The 20,966-nt window shown below is 43.6% G+C and overlaps 1 protein-coding gene across 1 annotated transcript; it reads left to right on the forward strand.

The window, feature by feature from the left end:
• Window positions 1-1,294: 1,294 nt before the first annotated feature.
• Window positions 1,295-18,231, forward strand: RHOJ (ras homolog family member J). Its single transcript, XM_017807416.1, has 4 exons — window positions 1,295-1,438; window positions 6,780-6,944; window positions 8,036-8,131; window positions 9,482-18,231. Exons 1-4 carry the CDS (start codon window positions 1,295-1,297, stop codon window positions 9,626-9,628), a joined length of 552 nt encoding a protein of 183 aa, XP_017662905.1. The 3' UTR covers window positions 9,629-18,231.
• The last annotated feature ends 2,735 nt before the right edge of the window (window positions 18,232-20,966 follow it).

Here is a 20,966-nt window from a genome sequence, read left to right on the forward strand (position 1 = left end):
GGTTTGCTCTGTTTATGTGCTGGCAAAATCACTGTGTCGCTTTGCAAGCAAGTAAAGCTGCTGAATAATCAGCCTGTCCAGTCACACTGACAGAGGCTTCGAGGCTAAGAGATTTCAAGCAGGACATTGTTCCCCAGTGCAGGAGCTATTAAATTCCATAAATTGGTAGGTGCTTTTCTCCTGCAAAATTTTATTGCTAAAAAAAATCAGCCAGAGCCTGTGTGATGTTTTCAAGCCTCCTCTTTGCCCAAAGTAACCATTACTCATTCCCAGACCTCATTAATTGCAAGTTGTGATCAGATGATGGGCATCAGTCCCAGCCCCCCTACCCCAGCCATAGCTCTGTGTTCATTCCAGCATTTTTCCCTCAGGTTTAAATAAAATGTAATAGTCCATATGCTGCAAAAATACCATTATTTTAAGCAACCTTCCTGATGAATGTTAAAAGTTCCTGTTGACTAATGGATGGAACTGGATTGTCCTTCTTTCTTTCCAGTTGAGAGGCAAGATTTAAACAGATTAACTGGTTAACTAAATGTCGTTAACCCAAATCATGTCCTTAACCCAAATCATGTCCTTTATACAAAATAACACTTGTTAAGAGATCTGCTAATAATGGGGTTCATCCAAAGATAATGAGAAAACATTTTTGTCAATGTCAATGGGCTCAAAATGTGTCAATTGGCTCAAAATGTGTCAGTGGGCTCAAAATGAAGTTCAAAGTGAATTCTGCAAAAGGAGTAAATGTACCAAATGTGATCAAGAAAATAAGCCATGCTTTCCATCATTTGTAACAGAATCTGGTCAACTTCCCTGCACATATTAATGCTTCTCTTCCTTCTTGTCCTTCAACACATCCACCACAGCCCCAAGTACTTAGCACTGCCATTTTTCCTGCGATTGCTTGAAGAAGGGCAGGACAGGCTTCACCTCCACTGAGACCCACCAAACATCAGCCACTGCTGAATGCTCCATCATTTCACAGCCTGGAAGAAATAAAGTAATAAAAAAACCCTCTCAGTGATCCATGACAAACCTACCCCAATGCCTGTGGTGGGGAGACGGGAATTCTGTGCTTTCAATCCGTGGTGGTCAGCTGGTGGCTGAAGAGAGAGAAACAAATGTTTCCTGTCCCTGATGGCAGCCGTGTGTGCAGCTCGTCACCCTAGCTTGCCTTCACAGATATAAGAGCTTGGCATAAAGAATTTGCTTTTGTTGTGACTTTAGGTTGCCTTCAATTTGGGTTGAATAGATGTGCTTGGTTTAGGATGCCCATTGTAAGACACATGCTACTATGTCTAGTACAAGGGTGTATTGGCATTTTAGGATTAAAGCCACTGACTTGTGCATAAACAACAACTCTTGTTTCTTTCTTCCAGTAACAGTGACTGTGGGAGGACAACAACACTTGCTGGGACTCTATGACACTGCAGGGCAGGTAAATTACTGCAAAATATTTATCATTTTCCTTTCTCATGTGCTCTTGTTTTGTGGGGTTTTTTTCTTCACCTTCTTCTTCTTTTGATTTATTTTTTTGTTACTACCATATACTGGGATTTGTTGTGCATGATATTTGTGGGTTTGGGGTTTTTTTTAACAAATATTAACAACCACTTGTGAGCTGCAATGGTTGAACTGCTGACCTTCTCATTTTCTACATTCCTTTCTACATTTCTCATTTTCTACATTTCATTCTGGCTCACCTATAAAACACACACAAATACATTCATCCCTGAGACTGTATTTCCTCTAATCAAAATACCAAAGGTATTTTGATGAGGCCGTTCAGCTTCCCATATATCCACCTTCTTCTACAAACATGATGTTTCATATACTCAGTGTTTTCTTACCTTTACCACATGGTGGCATTGAAGACACAGAGAAGGCCCAGTTCCAAGATCAGAAAACTAATATAATACAGCACCAGTCTATCAGTCACCAGCTATTGACTTTTTAAGTGGTAACCCAGCCAGATTGGCATCCATCCCACTATCCTTCTCCGAGGTCAAGGATGTCCATTACAGGGGAGTCTGTATCCCATGTTTGCTTACATATAGAATGCTTTTACTGTCCACGGTCTGATATGGTGTGATTGCATCCAAAGTTTGCAGAATAATTCCACCCCCTGGAGAGGAAGAAAAAGTAATTCTCATGCTTTGCTCTGCCAGTAGAAGGGCAGAAGAAGGTACAGGGAGCAACAGATTTTTGTGGTGATATTTCCTTCTCCTACCTCCAAGTGCCAGTGACAGGCAAAATAAAGAAAGAGCCACAATCTGCACAGAAACCTTGCAGAAAATCACCTGCTGAGAGGGGAGGGAGCAGGTTCCGGATCCTTCACACCCTGGGGAGGTTATAACCTGCATCCACCAGCTCCTCCAGTCAGAACTGGCACTGGAGCCAGCAGGAGAGAGAGCAGATTTGGGAACTTTACTCTCTCTTGGTTCCACTAACCCTGGATGCAGGGCTTTGCTTTCATCAGGAGCACTTCTTGGCTGTACTGGTTTTGGCCATGACTGACTGCTATGAAATGCACAGACAATACAGAACGAGACTCTCCTGTCTGCAAAAGGCCACTTCTTCCAGAATATACTTTGCAGCAGTATGCACAGAGATCAAAAAACCCACACCAGAACAGACTGTCACTTCCAGAAAGCCTGCACTCAGCAGGACTGAGGTTTTGATGCTCTGGGTTTCACTTCCTTTAATTTTATTCCTATCATGTTCCTGAAGGCAGCAACACTCACTTCATAGTTAGCTTGGTGGCCCTTAAAGTCCACTCATCCATTCTATTGACATGGCACAAACAGATGATCCAAAATCCAGTCCCAAAATATGACCCAAGTCCTTGTTCCATGTCCAAAGCCTGTTCAATCTTCTGTGCTCATAAAAGCAGAGCTTGGAGCACGTGTCACAGTCCAGCAGACCTGCAGGACTTCACAAGTGAGACTGGAGTTATATCCACTGCTCAGTCAGATTTCACCCAGCGCCTTAATATTTCAACTTGTTCTGTAGGGCTGACAGTTCCACCTGCCACCAATTTTCTCAGCAACACCTCCTCTTATTTGTCCTCCTGAGCCAGAAGGAGCATTAATCTGTCTCTTTGACAAACCTCACCCCTTCATCTATTCTTCCACATCATTTTGCCATCTCCTGCTTAAAACTGGCCAGATCAACACCTGCCTCCAAGCCCTATTTCTAACTCGTCAGGCTCATCTCCCTCCCAGACCTTGGTCCGGAGGACGTGGCCATCTAGTCCAAACTCAGAGCATGAATCACCCCTTGATGACTAGATTGTGTCTCCATGGAGGCTGGAAGGATGATGCTTCCCACATGCTCCAGCTATAACGACAGATCATCTGGGTTGTTTCCTCCCTCCTTCTCCTTGTGTTGTGTGGCTTTCCAAAGGCATCAGTGTGAAGTCATAGCCAGAAATAGCCCCTGACATTACGATGCTATAAAACATATGCTAATGAAATAACAATTGGAAAATGTACTCCTGCAGCAGGACCCTCTGTCAGCCTGAAGGGAGAGCTGGCAGAGACCCCAGATTTGGGGTATCTGGTTTTCTATATCCCTGGCACAAACAGTCCTAGGAGGAAAAAAACTGGTCTTTTTGCCCCAGGCTGGACTCAGGTGCAAAAGTGCTTTAACGGAACGTACTTGGCAGCAACATTAAAAAAGCCAGTTTGGGGGTTTTTTTGGGGACCCTAACATTGTTGAGCCGATGGCAGCAAAAGAGGGGAGGGAGCAACACTAGTCAATGTATCTCAGCCCTGGAAAGTCACAGACAGTAACTCAGCAAGGCCAGGTGTGGCACTGGCACTGACATTTCCATGCCAAACCAGCGGTGTTAACTGGGAAGCCTTGTGCTCCCTGAAGAGCAGGCAGCACAGTGCAAGCAGGAGCGAGGAAAATAAATTATTGATCAGCCACAGCCCAAGTCTGTGAGGACTCGTGCCTTCCCAAACACCACTGTCACTCACTGCAGCACCTCTGGATACGCCCCTTACCCATACAAATGTCCAGTCCCTTTTTTATGCTATTTGTTTGCTTGACTTCGACCATCTCTGACTGAGAAATGACACTGTAGTGCCACAGTCCAAGATGTTATAGCCTTCTCCTGGAGAGCAGGTACGTACAGAGACAGACAACGTCCTTGTCTGATGTTGTTTTGAAGCTCATGTCAGCCCACAGACACAGGAGCCCAGATCAACTCTTATTCACGGCCTTTGTGTTTTAATGTGTCTGTGTTTCCATGTGCCCCGGTGGGAGACAAGACTTCTGTTACGTGACTTGTGGCTGTCCCTCCTTACAGTTTATATAGTGTTCCGTGTTGATAGCTCAAATCAAGAATGCTCCTCCCTAAAAAAGGATTTTCTAGGGACTCCAAAGGAACAAGGAAAATAAAATTAAATGTGTGCTCCTGTAGCTGTCACAGCCAGGCAAAGCACTCATGGCTTTAATCTGTAATTTTAATGGTACAGTAAGTTCCATCCCATCTAAATATGCACGTCTGGAATATTGGAACTGTCTATATTTAGCCAATTTCTTTCCAAAAAATCCTAAATGAGGATTCCTTGAGGGCTTGCTGCCATCGTGTGGCTGGTTCAGGAGCCTGATTTGCATCAATTAAACAGAAAATACAGAAAAGGCTTTTGCCGGTATCAGTCTGTGTTGGCTGAGCCACAAACATACTTAATCTCAGGTTGGATCTTCTGGATTAAAATGACTTTCCCTAATCAGGCCAGGCCTTCCTAACACACAATATTTACATAAAACCTGTTCATCTCTGTGATGCAATTGCTCTGTTGATCCCATCCCATCACTTTGTCTCTATTAACTCCTCTGCTGGAAGCTGCGTGACATCTCCAGAGCCTCGTATACATCTTCTTTCACCAACCTTACTTCTTCATGATCTGCATCACTGATATTCCCACAAACATGTCTGAGGGTTTTTTCTTACTATACTCTGAACATGGAGAATCCACTTTCTTTGGAGGTGATATATCCAGAAACACCTCCTCTTTTCTTGTAAATCCATCTTCAGATCAACACTTTCTATGCCACTGGAAAGACAGACATAGGTCAGCTGAAAAATACTCTGGCTTTACCCCAAATACTGTGTCCGTGAGGGCTGGAGGTAGTAACTGGGAATTTACTCTTCCTGTCAAAGTGGGCTCGGGACAATGAAGATTCAGTTTAACAAAACAAAACATTTCGTTTGTGTTTTAGGATGCTTCTTTAAACTTTTTAATGAGACAGAGCTACATTTGGCCTCATACTTCCTTTCAGAATAAAAAAATAAGGTTTTGGGTGGTTTTTTTAGAAGCAGTTGGAGAAGACTCTTTTTACATAATTCATGAGTATATTTTGGAAACTAGTTTCCATTCAGAACTAATATGGGTCAACTTATGACTGTATAGTCAGTGAACAAAATACTTCAGAAAGAAGATTTTCCAGTCTCAACTCAGGATTAAACCCTCTCATTTGTTGACTCATCCACAGCAAGGCAGAATTAAGGCTGAACTAAAACACCATCTCATCTGGGCACACACTGATATAGCCCTGCATCACTTTCTCCTGCAGGACAGAGAGCAGCTTGAATTGCTCCTGCCCCTAATGTGTTTTTTTTCCTACCTAGAATAAAAGTTCTCAATTCTAGGCAACAGCACCTGGGTGTCTTTTTTTTCACCCTTTTATTGGCTTTATTTCCTTTTATTAACTATTTAGTATCTGCAAAACAAATCTGCAGCAGTTGAGTTTTCATACAGTTAAAAACAAAAGCGACCAGACTGCAGAGATTTGAGACTTGCCCAGAATGCAGAAACTATAAACTGCAGATCTAGATCTCAGTCAGGCTTGACAGCAGCATGTATTATTGTTTCCCACACTCCAACTTTGTGTTCCTTTCCCCTTTCTCGAACCTGGACCCCCCAAAAAGGCCTTCAAAACAGATGTATCCCCTTCAAAAAGCATCTGTTTCATTGCACTGAAACTTTCTAGCAGGTTTCATTGAACAGTACCCACCAGACACAGCTACATATGCTCTCACTGTCAGACTACCCCTTTCACATGCTTGCTCTCAACTTCTCAAGCCTGAAAACAGACTTAAATTCCTCCTTGAAACTCAGCTATCAAAGCCAGCTCATGACACAACACAGCTGTGCTTTGAGCTGTTTGAAAATTTACCCTCTCTGCTACTAGCCCATAGAGAAAACATCTCTCCTTCTCCTGTCCAGGGCCCGTGGAAACACTAAATCTCCCACAGTGATGTACCCAGGCACTGCAGGCTGGATTTGATCTGCTTTCAATATGAGTGTCTTCTGCTGACTGACACATTGGTGCAGCAGGCTGTGATGGTACCAAATGCACTAGCATTTAACATTCAGCCTCTGCACCAACATCTCCATGGATAATACACACCCAAACAGAACGTGTTCACAGAATCATAGAATGATTTAGTTGGAAGAGACCTTCAGGATTATCTAAATCCAACCTCCCTGCCGTGGAGGTGGACACCTTTCCCTAGACAAGGTTATCACAGCCCAGTCCAACCTGGCCTTGAACACTTCCAGGAAGGGGGCAACTTTCAGCTCTTTTGGATAAAGATGTTGACAGATCAGCCCCCCTGTCCCACAAAGGGTGGTTCCCCCCCTCCAGCAGCTCCCTGAAGGTTAGAACTGTTGAACACCTCATCAAGAGCCAACGTGGAGCCAACACAATGCCCCCATCTGCTGTCATCCCCACCTCATAACACTCTTGCTGTTCTCCCCTGGCAGGAGGACTACAACCAGCTGAGGCCCCTGTCCTACCCCAACACAGACGTGTTCTTGATCTGCTTCTCAGTGGTGAATCCTGCCTCCTACCACAATGTCCAGGAGGAGTGGGTGCCTGAGCTGAAAGTCTGCATGCCCAACGTGCCTTATGTCCTCATAGGAACACAGGTAATTCTTCTCCTGAGCACTGGGGGGGGGCTTCAGAGAGAGGGTGGTCCTACTCCACCCAGAGGTGGCAGGAGGCTGAGCTCTGTGAAAAGGTCTCCTATTGTGAATGTCTTATGTGAAATGCAGCCAGATTTTCCCATTGGAGAGAAACTCAGGGACTGGGAATGGAAACCAACATGTAGATGTCTGGATGGGTAGAATTCATTTCATCTTTTTATTCAAATGTATATTAATGTGGCAACAAGGCATAAATACCTATAGGGAGAAAAGATTCCATACAGGCCTTCAGTGAGGGGGGAAAACCATCAAAGTCTGTGTTTAAAAGCAGAAGCTAAACTTCAAACTAAATTTTAAGAATGGGAATAATTAACCAAATGACTTAGAGACATGAGAAGGAAGTAGCCTCCCTTCGTGCTTTTACATCAACATTGCAACTAGTGAGTCACCATCCTGCTTGTGTTATAGTGATTGTTAGACTGAATGATCAAACCACTTTATTTTGGTCTTAAAATCTATAAATTTATCAATCAAATAAAAATCCTTTAAATATGGGTTTGGTTCCAAGACACAGAGTGTCTAGAGAATGTGAGAGCAGGGATACAACTCTCTGGAAAATGTCAGAACACTGGAGAGTAACCCAAGCCAAGTTAGAGAAACAGATCAAATTCTGGTCAAAACCAAAATCTTCATGCCATAGGAAAGGTCATTCATTCAAACACTGGCTTTGTTTTCTAAACTGGAATAATAATCTGAAACACCCATTTAAAAATAAAAGTATTACCCTTTGGATCACACACTCTGAAAATGGATGGGTTTGAAATGCCAGAATACTTCACTTTGATGTTTTCCATGGAAAAAAAGGATTTTGTTTCAAGTCAGTCAGACTGAGCTGTGTCTGTCTGGCCTGTCAGGGTGGTTTTTGGTGATGCAGTGCAGGGTCGCAGCAGCCTCCTCTGCCAGTAGGGCTCAGGCTTCTCCCTGAGCACTTTCCAAGATGCACTGGGAGAGGACAGATGCCTTTATCTGGGTCTGTAAAGCTATGAATATCTGCCTTAAGAATTACAGCACAGAGTTTGTGTATTTTCTACTAGATTGATCTCCGGGATGATCCCAAAACTTTGGCACGGCTGCTTTACATGAAGGAGAAACCACTCACCTACGAGCACGGGGTGAAGTTAGCAAAGGAGGTAAGAGCTTTTCCTCAGGTCCCATGAAATCCACTGATCACACTTTTCCACTGGGTTTGTTTCATTCAAGGTGAACTTCTCCAGGGCATGTTGGTGGTCCCAGACAGAGATTAAAGCCTCTGTTCAAGCAGGCTGGACCCAGGCACTCATTGCAACCCCTGAGCCTGCACTTCTGCTGCCATACCCAGTTGAATCAAAAAATTGTACAACATCCTAAGCTGGAAGGGACCCAAAAAGACCATCGAGTCCAACTCCTGGCCATACACAGGACAACTCCAAAAATCACACCATGTGCCTGAGAGAATTGGCCAAACATTTCTTGAACTCTGTCAGGCTTGGTGTTGTGACCCAGCTCTAAAGCAAAGCATCAAGGTACACAGGGCAGCAGGTGGCAAATGGGCATCAAAACAGATTTTACTGCCTATTTTACCTAAGTCAAGTGTTTCCTGTTCAGGGTTCTGCCAGGAGCTGCATATGGCAAACCCCTCTCTGCAGCCACCTCACGTCAACCTCATCCCTATCCCTTGCAAAAGCACAGGCGACTTGATTCTCGCTTATCCTTTGCACCTCAAGCAGCAGAGAAGGTATTCCCAAGGTTTCTGTGATATTGCACCTTTCCCCCAGGAACGTAGAGGGATAAAAGCCCTCCCCAAGCCCTGGAATGCAGGATTCTGGACCCCAGCCTTGTCCACCTTATATGGTCCCCTTGCTGTTGTTGGCCCTGGCCCTCAAAGGCCAGCGAGAGCATCCAACAGCAGAACAAGATGAGTAAGCCACAAGGTTGCTGAATAAGCTGAGGCTGCATTCCCAGGCCACTGTGTGTTTTTGTGTCATGCCAGCATCCCCAGGAGAATCCCATCTTAAAATGATGCTTCCCTGTTCCCAGAAACCAGCTGGAAGTCCTCACCAGGTAACAGCTCCCTGGCGTTGGAGGAGGAGGCAGGACATAAGAGTGACAAGTCAGGGGAGAAGAGCCAAGTATATGAAGGGGTTCAGCATCTCTTTGAAATAAGCGTCTCTTTGAAACCTTCCCCAGCTGCACAGGCAGGAGGCCAAGCTCCTGGTCCAACTCCCTCTGGAGAGCTGTGCAGGGAATTCCTGCTCCCCATCACGTGCTGTGGCGAGAGACTTTTGTTGATGCTTATTCCTGCTCCCTTGCTCAGGATGACCACCTGCCTTGTCCCTTCATCTCACAGGCAGCCAGATATAAAACAGACAATGACCTGACCCCCTTCCTAAAGGTCTTGGCTTCTCTCTGAGACAGGACACATGTGTGCATAGAAAGATACTGGAACAGTCACTTTGTCTTTCCCAGCAGTGGGTACTCCACTTTTTCCTCTTCTCTTTCAGATTGGAGCACAGTGCTATCTGGAGTGCTCAGCCCTCACACAGAAAGGCCTTAAGACTGTCTTTGACGAGGCAATCATGACCATTTTCCACCCCAAGAAGAAGAAGAAGCGCTGTGCAAAGTGCCACAGATGCTGCACCCTCGTGTGAAGTCGCTCGGAAAGAGAAGCGAGCTGAGTTCAATGAAACCAAGCAGGTTAGAAAGGCGATGAAGGTCACATGCAACTGAAATGGGGAACATGACCAGAAAAGGGTCCTTCTTACCCAAATACAGGAGCCCTCCATTCTGTGAAACCTCCAAGCTGTATCACACTAGGCCAACTCATGTCTCTGTGCTTTCCTAACCCTCCAGAGCTGTACGTAGCCTGTTCCCACTACTACAGACTGAACCGAGCCAACAGAAACCAGGATGCCTGCTCCTGCCTGGGTCTTCACCTTAGGAATAAGGTGAAGGTGGCATGTGGCTAAACAAAGAATAAAGGCTGTAAAAGAAACAGGAGAAACTCCATTTGTGGCCTTAAGTAAGAATTGATCAAAATTAGGAATTTGCAGTACTTAGTAATTAAATCTAAATTGACTGAAAGCACGTGGAGATCTGTAGAAGTCTAATATGTAAGATATACACCATAGGTAGGATGTACTTTAAAATTGCTTTTCTTTTATAAGACTTGCTAGTTCAAGAGATACTTTAGTTTGTTCAAACCACATGGAAGCAAAGGTGGAGTGATTTCAGTTTATTTTCACTTAATGGTGAAACTTCACGGCATCAGGATGTTGCTGCACACAAGCTACCAAAATGGACCAACATTTACCTCCAGACTTAAGGAATGTTGTTATAACAAAAAAAAAATGCAAATAACTGTATTTTTACAGGAGAACGTTCAGGCTGAGCCATGTTTCCATAAGCTGGGAAAGGAAGAACAGAGTTGTAGCATTAATGAACTGAAACAAAGAAATTCTGCCACCAAAGAACATTGCCCTAGACATGGAATAGCAGCGTGGAACAATCTCCCTTCCAGCTGAGAACATGAACGAGACACATTGCCATGGCAACTGAGAATTTACCTTATAGATCAGCTGGATTTCTACATCTCACCCAACAGCCAAAAATAGCAATAACCAAAAAGCCAAAGGTCGTACTGACTTTAAGGGCTTTAAGGTGATCCAGTTGCCTTATGATTATCTTTTTTTGTGGAGCATTTCTGTAAAAAACCTCATCAAAGTGATTGCAAATGTTGACTTATTGTAGTCTCCCTCCTCCCTTTGATTGCTTCTTTCTTTCTTCCCATTTTTCCATCTTCAAGGAGAGTGATGCTTTATTTGCAGCATGGCTTGCAGTCCTCAGGAGTGAACTTTCCCATGAGTGGCAAATGACAGCCAGCAGCATGGAGATGGGAAGTCCAGCCCAAAAGAGAAGGGAAGATGCCTGTGAACTCCCTTTGCTGCTGGAGAAAGCGTGCCTTTTTGCTAAAACCTCTCCAGAGATCCTGTAGTTTTGCACATCACAGCAACACAGGCACTCAGAGGTGAACTCGAAGTGCATCTTGTTATTTGCAGCTGCCTTCGGGTACCTGGGCAGTGCCATGAGACTGTCTTGTTATGGATTTCATTCCCCAAACAGGAAACCACAGTACCAGCACATACAGATTTGAAGACGTCTGATGTAACCCCTTGCAAAAGCAGTAGCCAGCATTTCCAGAAGTGCCTGGAGTGAGAAAGTAACAGTAGTGCACCCTCCCAGCCTGGGGTCACGTGCCCTGTGCCCCCACACACCCTATCCCATAAGACTGCCAGCCCTCTTGTCTCTGGAAGCACAGCAGCTGAGTATACACATGTCACCAGAAAAGCTGGTGAACTACTGAGCTGGTGTTGCTTGGAGTAATGAGTGACTTCAGCAGGACAACAGGAACTGCACCCTCAGCACAGGGAAGGGGCCAAGTCTGATGCAGTGCCCAGTCCTGCTGTCATCGAGGCTTACGGATCCAAGCTCCTCCTTTGGCACAAATTCCATTTCGTAGAATCATGGAACAGTTTGCAATGGAAGTGACCTTAAAGATCATTTAGTTCCACCCCCAATTTACCCTGGACACCTACAGAAACAAGCTCTGACACATTTCTAGTTATAAATCAGCAGTTCTCTCTGACAAAAGCAATCAGACTCAAGGTAAATGCCTTGTTGCTGTTACCTGGTGGCTTCCACTCACCATCCCTTTCCCACTGCACACAAACAGGGATGAAAGCACAGCTGTGCTAAACCAAAGGCAGACAAAAGAAAGTTGTCCTCACTGCTGGCATTTTTTTGCGCATATTTTATGTTTGGTTTTATGTTTGTTCCCAAACATTTACTTCAGATGGCCTGGCTGCTAAAGCCCAGCTCAGAGGAAGGACAGTTCCAAGGCCCAGTGCAGGGCTCTATGCTGTGCCACAGAGTTTGTTGCCATCCCCAGGCAGAGCAGTGAGTGTTCACCCCACCAGGACACTGGCAATCAGCTGAACTGTAACGTGTAAAGAGATATTAGGAGAGTATGAGGAGAACTAGGAGCGGATTAAAGAAATTAATATTTAGGTAATGGTTGTTGGCTTACAACATGACTAGAAATCCACTGAAATGAAAAAGAAGCTTTCAACACATTTCGGAGAAAAAATATATCTTCACTGTGCTGCCATTTACTTCAGTGGAAATAAATTAGGGAAATTGTTTTAGCTCATGTAGGTTGCTGTAGAGTCCATGTACAAGTGTCTGGTTGAAGTAAGTGAAGTCTGGTTTAGCTGGAGCACAATGCAAGCACTCAGGTTGGAGCTGCCAGGTATTCTTAGAGCTTCACAAAATGCAGAGGAAATAGAAATCTAGAGTGACAGCTGATCTCATCATAACATAATGAGCACACTGCAAAAGTGCAATATAACATCCCAGCATGCATTAGGGAAAGCCACAAATAACAAAGGGTACTTCTGTGTGCCACTAAGTACCAGGGATAGTTATTAATACTAATTGGATGGCATAGGATTGGGAATAGAATCAAAAATCAAATGGGATTTGAGCAAAACTAACTACAAAATATATGGTGATGTAGAACCTAAAATGCTACTGTCCTAATGTGCTAACCTACAGCACCCTGAACACATCACTGCATGGAGAAAGTAGATAGAAAAGTGTTAATATGCATGCAAAAATGTTAAGACTAACCAGGGGTTTATTTGCACTTACAAAATGAAGCATATCAAGTTTGTGAGGCAGTAAAATTTCAAGTTTTTCAAGCTGATCTTGACCAAAATTTGACTTCTGGGAGCTGCAAGGGAGGGAGGGTGATCACAGTCCGCTGAGAAAAGGCCTCTGCACTCCATTTATTTTTAATTTTTCTTCCAACAAAAATAAGTGTTTTAAAAATAACCATGGTTAATGCAGGTCCCATAAACATTATTCCTGTCTTAGGTTACGTACACACACTTATCCATGGAATGTGGCACTTACTTAAGGATCTGCCCTGTTACACTATTATTTTGGGGATGCAGAGCTACCATAGGTCAATAGGCTTTAGAAAGGGATTGTAGGATGTAAGGAGATTCATTGACTCTCTGGCAAGTCATACCTAATACCTTCTCTAAAAGCCAACAGATGGTGTGTGAACAGGCAGCAAAGCTTATTTTCAGAAATATCACAACACCAGACACAGTGCAAGCACAGGCATAAGGCCACAGATATAAACTCGAAGTTATTTTCAAGCGCCATTAGTAACAAGGAAAGAAAATCAATACAGGATTGCCAGGTGGAAGCAGATGGGTTTTCTCACTGTAAGATGAGCTAGAAATCAGATCCCAATTTCACCTTCAAAGGAACACAGTTAAGGAGAGTCATAAAGGTTATAAACCATCCCTGGAACCTATTTGACAACATCCTCTTATTGCAGCTGATGTCAAAACCTTTCTTGACAGACCTGCCTTTGCTAATAGTCTCCTGTCATTTCAAAAGCACTCACAACTTACAGGAAACCTGCTAGATCCTGTAAAACCCATCTCCTTTAGCCTCTTCTTAAACCATAATGTTCTACCAGGAGTTCTTGACCTGAAGTTCCAGTTCCAAACAGAGTTCCTAAAGTATTTTCATGCAAACTCCTGCAAGGAGATATTAGAGGTATTATGTATTTGAGAGATATCTCACACAAAACCTTATATCATATATCATCATTAAACAACCCACAGATGCCTCTGCCCTCCAGAGCCCTGCAAAAACACCAGGCTGGAGGAACTGGGACAATCCTACCACTTCCAGCATGACTTGAAGGAGGTCCCACAAAGACTTGCACAGTTTGTCCTGTGCCTCCCAGAGCTCAGAGAACCTGGGGAGAATACAGAAACAATGCTCTAACCCTACGTAGGTCCATCCTTGTTTGTTCAGCAGGATATACATCCCATGTACTTACATTATCCAGGGGTGGTGGTGAGCAGTTCTAAAGATGAGCTCACCCTGGTTCTCCTATGTACCATATGGTCCCAGACCTTCTCTCTAATATAAATAACTACTGTTACAGTAATGTATGGCTTAGAGAGAACAACCAGCTACAAGCTCTTGCCTCTCATTGCCTTTCCCTCGATATCCACACGCACTGGTCCTGATAAAATTATTCTTCTTGCTGGTGGAAACTACAGAATTCACTCCAAGTCCAGAATGACAATCAAAACAATCGTTTCAGCAGCTGACATTGATATTTTTTACCTTTTTTGTCTTTCAAAGCACTGTTTCAGTTCACAGTAAACACAGAATTAAATATACTGCTGCATCTTGACATGAAATAACATTATTTCAAATACTTTTATTAAAGAGACAGATTTTGGCAGTCTTCCTCCTGCAGAAGAGAATCTTACTTCACAAGCAACTGTTTCCAACTTCCTCATTTCTCATTCAATCCCACTGACACTGCTCATATAAAGGAGAGAGGCTGAATATGGCCATTGTGACCTGCCCTGTAGTTAACCTACAACAAAATCTCTTCCAGCTGCTCTAGTATTGGTGGCCTGTGTTCCACATAAAGCCGTGGTTTTCCATTCCCTGCACACTCTACAAGTCACTTGGTGGTCTGTCATGCTAAGCACCATGATCTGTGTGGTATCTGTCATCTCTAAGGAAGTGTGGTGGAGAAGAACCAAGAAATGGGTTGGGAAAGGAGAACCAAGAAATTAGTTGGGAAAGGAGAAAAGCCTTGACCATGCTGCCACACAAACCAAGCAGGACTCCCCCAGAAATAGTCACTGCATTGCAACTCTCATCAAGAGGCTGAAAGCCCCACCAAGGGTGGGAAAACCACTGTAGCAAACAGAGAACAACAGGGAACAAACATTTCTCTACAGGTGACTGTCTGGATGCAGTGACAAGGATGCATGGGGCTTCACTTCCTATCGACGGGCAAACTGTTGAGATCCCATCCAAGATACTGTCCCAAGACTCCAGAGATCCAAACTGAGAACCCTTTACAGGAGCTTGAAGAACGTTGCAGAAGTCCTTGCAAGCAATTTCTGTCGCTGCCTCCCCTCATATACACCTCTGTTGCACCCAGCCTCACATACAGCAGTGACACGGTGGTCGGTCACACCAATGGTATCTGTCCAGCAGGTGCATTTTCACTGTGCAAGCTGCCCTGTCCTCACAAAAATCACAGAATAATTTTGGTTGGAAAAGACCTCTAAGACCATCAAGTCCAGCCATCAATCCAGCACTGCCAAGCCCAGCACTAAGCCACGTCCCTAAGTGCCACATCTATATGTCTTTTGAATGCCTTCGGGAATGGCTACTCCACTACTTCCCTAGGCAGTCTATTTCTCCCTTTAATTCAGATATTTAAGATGCCCATCTGCTTTTATATCTTGCTTACAGCCCATGACTTTTTCTGTACCTTTTTTCTCCAAGTGGCACAGCAAATACCTCTTGATTCACCATACTGGAACTTCCTCTGGATTAAAAATAGTTTGCAGTGGGATCACTCTGTCTCAAGCCAGGATTGTTTAAAAGCACATTTGTCTTCTCCAGGAAAGCAATCAACATATGTTCATGTTGGCCCTGGGACCATTTGTTCAACAAACAGGTAGAATGCAGGAATCTGGCTGCACATGCCTTTCTCCATGTATTTTCCTTTCCCCTGAGGAGAATTTGTAATGTGTTTTATCCCACATAAAAAAAGCAAATCTGGAAATAACAGAACATTTTCTTGATTCACAACTCTATAGGACTGGAGGAGCATCTGCTGTGACAGGAGGTGAGCATGGAGAGACCTACGTCAGATAACTTCTAGACACATTTGAGCTCTATGTAAAAAATGAAGACAAATTTCCACTATAAATGTTTATTTTCCTCTTCATGAATAAAGACCATCTGAAGGCAGGAAAAAGCCTCCCACTGCTTTCGGTAGTGGCTTGTGATCTCAGCTGTCTTCACCTATCAAAACAAAACAGGAACAGGAGTATTTTTGCATCAAAAAGTTGGGACAAAATCACCAATTAGAAGTCACGAATGCAAAAGAATCACACTTACACTTCTGCTTTGGGGGAGAGCTGCAAAATCAGGGACCAGAGTCACAATTAGTCAGTTTGATCCTAAAACTTGAATTTTATTTTAAGGTGTTAAGGGGATGCCCATAACTAGAATGAAAACAAAATTTCCAATTCTCTTTTCTTTGTTTCAGTTAAAGCTTGCAGAAACATGGGACCATGAATGTATTTTTCCTGGGCAGTTCCAGGAACCCCACCAGAACAGCAAAAATAATCAGATGCTCATTGTAGAAAGAAAATGATCTCACAAACCCATATATCACAGAGCAAGAAGCAAAAACCATGTGAATTCCTGTCAATAGTTAAAAATCTCTAACTTTGAAAATATTGTAACAAAAAAAAACTTTGAGCCTGATCCCCACCCCCTTCCAGATTGTGCAGAACATAATGCAGGGTTTGGCTGCCTCTAACTATAATGTTAGGGTGGGATTTTCAAAGATGCCGTATTTTGGCTTCATTTCAATTCTTATGAAAGCAATGGAAAATTTCAATGGGGTCCACACATGGCTAATGTGGAAAACGTTTGAGAGTCTTTATATTGCCTCTTTTTCTAACCTTTTATTTTGGCTGACCAAGCTTTGAGCACATGGACACACTGAGCCAGGTCCAAGAATCTTTTATACCTTTTGGCTGCTGTTTGTGGACTCCTGAAAGGAGATGGGGCATCTGGAGACTTTGCTGATCTGATCTTTGGAGGCTGGATTTGAAACTCTGTGTTCCTACCACTACTAGGCTGAAGATGAAAATAGTTACATTAACAGTGTAATATTCAAGATAAATGGATTTCCTTGCTGAGTTTGATACTGCACTCCTTGCTGTAACTTAATTTCATCTTATTCCATTCAGGATGCCAGATTCAATTTGATTTTGCCAAAGATCAGTTTGAGCTCTCGCTGATATCAACTCTGGTGAATTTTGACTTTGGTCAGAGGTTAATGAACTCAGAGTAAACAGTTGTCACCAGTCTACAGTTTCCAGATCTTCCAACACAACAGCTATTTGTATTGGTAACATATAGAAAATTTGGTCTCATGCCTGTCAAAGAACTTTGGGTGTAAGACATACCCGTAGTATGACTGTCACATCATCTCTCCCTATACTTCGCCCCAAAAATAGGCAGCTCCTCTATTTAACTGCATTACAGACCTGGCAGGCACTGAACTGCCTTGTCAGTATGGAGTAAATGAGCCCAAACTCTCCCCAGACTTGCAAATATTAATTCATTAATAAGCAATAACACAAAGTTATGTGAGAGGGGAAAGACACTGGCAAAGTCTTCTTCACTCATGAGCAGAAGTGACCTAAGGTGGTGAGCACGGGTTGCCAGGTGGGAAATGCTACAGAGCAAGGCATAGCATGTTGTCCATGCTTCCCCAAAAATTATGGATTGAGCCTGGTGAAAGGGCTCAGATGTGCCTCTGTGGAGTCACACCAGGATACCTGGAGCTCAGCAGCACCTTGGAACTGGGAGGACTTCAAGGAAGGCTGCAGAGAGGAGCAGGGAGAGGCAGTGCGATGATAACTGAATCCAGTTTAACCTGTTATGATGTTGATGCACTTGTCAAATACAGGCATTTCACTGCACAGAGATTCTCTGCTCCCCTGAGAACACAAAGACAAGGAAATTTCTTTGCCTCCTTTTTGTGTTTACTTTATAGCAATACTCAAAAGTGTTCGCTAAGCAATGCTTAAAAGTAACAGTGCAACGAGTTATTATAATTGAGTTTGTGAATCAGATGTAATGACCTCAGCACAGATCAGGACCTAATGCATCATCAGTCAGATCTCAGCCAGCTGAGAAAAGGAGTCATTTACTTGATGTGAGCAACTGAATTTTTCTCTCTTAAAAGTTGCTGTGTGCAATACTGCTGGAATCTGGGGCTGGTGAAACCAAAGGATGAGCACTAAAACATTATGTCTGACTTTTGAGTGATATGTCTTCTTTTTAAAGATTAACCAAATCTTCAGAATTCACGTCAAAGCAATACAATTTCAAACCAAGGAAATTCGGTTTTCCAGCGATTTTGTTCTGCATAGTTTAAAAATCATGTAAACAGTATTAGTTTCCTATTTACAGCACATAATTCTGTACTCTTTTGTTTATCCTCTTTTAAACATGTAATTACTGTATATTGTAATGCACATTAATATCGTCTATTGTACATAGTTTATTTTAACAAAATAAATGTATTACTAAGTATTTTGACAGCATCCTTTTGAGAAGGTGTGGTGTGTGGTGCTGTGTTTATTTTCCCAGATGCTGATCACATATACACCTTTCAGGACTTTTCAGGTAGGAAAAACCTGTACTAACATACAGGGCTACTTTTGGATTGTCCTGAAACCACCTGCACTTTCCTGCAGAAAGTCAAACAGGAGGTGACACAGCAGGTTTGTTTGGGGCATGTTCCTCTTGGGAAACTGTTGCTTGACCAAATCCCCTGCAGCCTGGAAACACAGAAAAGTGGAAGTGTGGGAATTGCAGTTCTGGCTCCCTGATGGCACATAGCCTTTAGCTCACTCTGGTCCCAGGGTATCCCTCAGGGACTGGCCTGGAGATACTTAGTTCTCCATTCTCCATCACTATTAAGGTGGTTGGTTGTTGCTCTGTCAGTTAAAATTCCATTTTGCTTTTAATTTCTGTCTGTGGTCTCCATTGTGTTATCACAGCACCATAAGAAGATTTTTTTTCCTTGTTTGAATGGAAATCTGAAGCATTTTGGAGAGAAGAGAACGTACGGCAGCCTAGCAGCAGCTCTCTTGGTGAAGCAGGTGGAAAAATGTTAGCCTAGGAGTTTTGAGGGGAGTTTGTTACCTAACACATGGATAACAAACCCTCCCAATAAACCCTTGCTGATGGCAAGGAAGATAATGAGTTGTGTTACCTGTGGTCCAGCAGGTAGGGCAGGTATAGAGTCAGGAGGGAAAGTGAAATGCTTACAGGGATGAAGAAGTTACATGAGGAAAGACAGCCCTGATGGACTGAAATTAAGAATATGTCTGGCCCCAGTCTTCCAGGGTCTCAGTGCAGAGATGTGGATCTTGTTTAAAAACAAACAAACAAAAAAAATAGTGCCTTCATTATGTAGGTCTTCATTACAATTTGTTTCAAGACCAGAATCAATCCCATTGATCAGCTGGTCTGGTCTTTAAGTTAAGGCTATAAATCCCACCATTTCTGAACAATGTCCCTTATACTGATTGGGCTAAAGCAAGTTTCACCAGAGAAAGGCTCTTTTTGTGTTTCTGCAGCTTGTGAACCTCAGTGGGTTTAACCAGCCCCTGCCTGGGGCACTCACTCGCAGAGCAAAGACAAAGCGTATCAAGGTCTATTCCTAATAAAAAGGCACTGCAGCTCAAATCCTTGGCTGCTATAAAAGGATACAGGACAATCCAAGAGGGCACAGTATGTAGCCTGGAATATATTTGATTTATCTGTCCCCAGAGGAAGATGGTATTACTCACCACACTTTCCCATGGCCAGACTTTATCTGGGAAGAAGTGGCATGGAAGGACCTGCACGTCTGGCGTTAACAACAAGGTGCCGAACACGTCCCCCAGAGCAGAAACTCCCTAAACTGCTGCCAGATAAATCTGTGTGGATATAGGCAGAGAAGGATATCTCTGTACAGCCCTGATGCTTTCACATTTCCCTGAAGATCCACGCTTGGCTACTGTCCGTGGCAGGATGTTGGGTGAGGCAGCCCTTTGCTCCGAGCCAGGGCGGAGGTTCCTCTGTTTTCATAGGAGTACAATGAGAGCAGAGTGAGCTGCCTGTCCTGTCCCCCTAAGAGAAATCCAGTCAGTGCAGGAAACACCCATCCAGGGAGGCATCCTGCCCTCCTTCTCACAGTAGCTCAGGTCTGGAGGCGGGGTAAAATATGCTGATTTCTGCCATGGTCAGTCTGGCTGGGCACACCAACTGCAGCATGGGAATGAGGGGAGCTGAGCTTTTGTCACTGTCATAGAACAGGAAAGTGTTATAACAAATCGAAGCACGGCATGATAGTGACTATTGCTGCTCAGGTTAAAAGAGTGATAAGAAACCTGAGACACTGAGTGCTGTGCAGGATATGGATATGACTGATCACAAAGGACTTTACAGCCTTGTGATCTTACACTCCAAAGCACACAGTAGAGAAGAAAAAAGTCGTGTATATATCCATTCCCAGTGTCCAGAAGGGAAATTGAGGCACAAAAAAATCCACTGATTTTCATGGGAGAGATAATACCTGAGATGTGACAGTCTCTGTCAAACACTTCTTGCAAACATGCACCAAAAAACAGAAGGGCCATTTAACTGCTTTGGACAGATGGGATGATGAGATTTAAATCTGCGGATTTAAGGAGTGTTAAAATGCTCTCACTATGGTTCAGATGGCCTTGGGAAGGGGCTTCTCATCTTCTGAAATATAGAGGATATGTTGACTGCCTGCAAATTCTAAGCAGGACATACCATACCAGCTGCAACATAAAGAATGTGAAATCTTGGAGACCTGGTCACAAGTAGGGCCTGTTGCAGCAGGATAAAGGGTCATAGTCTTAAATTAAAAGAAGGTTAATTTAGACAAGATATAAAGAAGAAGTTTTTTCCAGTGAGGGTGGTGAGGCACTAGCACATGTTGCTTGGAGTGGATGTCCCATCCCTTGAAACATTCAAGGCACCTTGAGTAGCCTGGTCTAATTGAAGATGTCCCTGCTCATTGTGGGGGTTTTGGAGAAGATGACCTTTAAAGGTCCCTTCCAACCCAAACCATTCAATGATTTTAAGTATCAAAATCAGTGTGAATTTAAGAGAATGAAGACCTAGTACCGTAATGACTTCTGAGAAAAAAGCCCCAGGAGCAGGAGTGAAGCTGGTCTCTCGAAAGTCAGTGTTGTTTCTCTACTTGTGGGAACTCAGCACAGCTGGATGAAGAGGGATGTGCACCACTCAAATTACAGTATC

This window comes from Lepidothrix coronata, unplaced genomic scaffold, assembly GCF_001604755.1.
Source record: "Lepidothrix coronata isolate B3197 unplaced genomic scaffold, Lepidothrix_coronata-1.0 Scaffold19, whole genome shotgun sequence".
NCBI classification, from domain to species: domain Eukaryota; kingdom Metazoa; phylum Chordata; class Aves; order Passeriformes; family Pipridae; genus Lepidothrix; species Lepidothrix coronata.

Coding starts and splice junctions, on each gene's coding strand:
- RHOJ (XM_017807416.1), top strand. CDS start 1,295: ATGTCTAGTACAAGGGTGTATTGGCATTTTAGGATTAAAGCCACTGAC. Junction 1,439..6,779: donor TCTATGACACTGCAGGGCAG/GTAAATTACTGC, acceptor CTCCCCTGGCAG/GAGGACTACAACCAGCTGAG. Junction 8,132..9,481: donor GGGTGAAGTTAGCAAAGGAG/GTAAGAGCTTTT, acceptor CTTCTCTTTCAG/ATTGGAGCACAGTGCTATCT.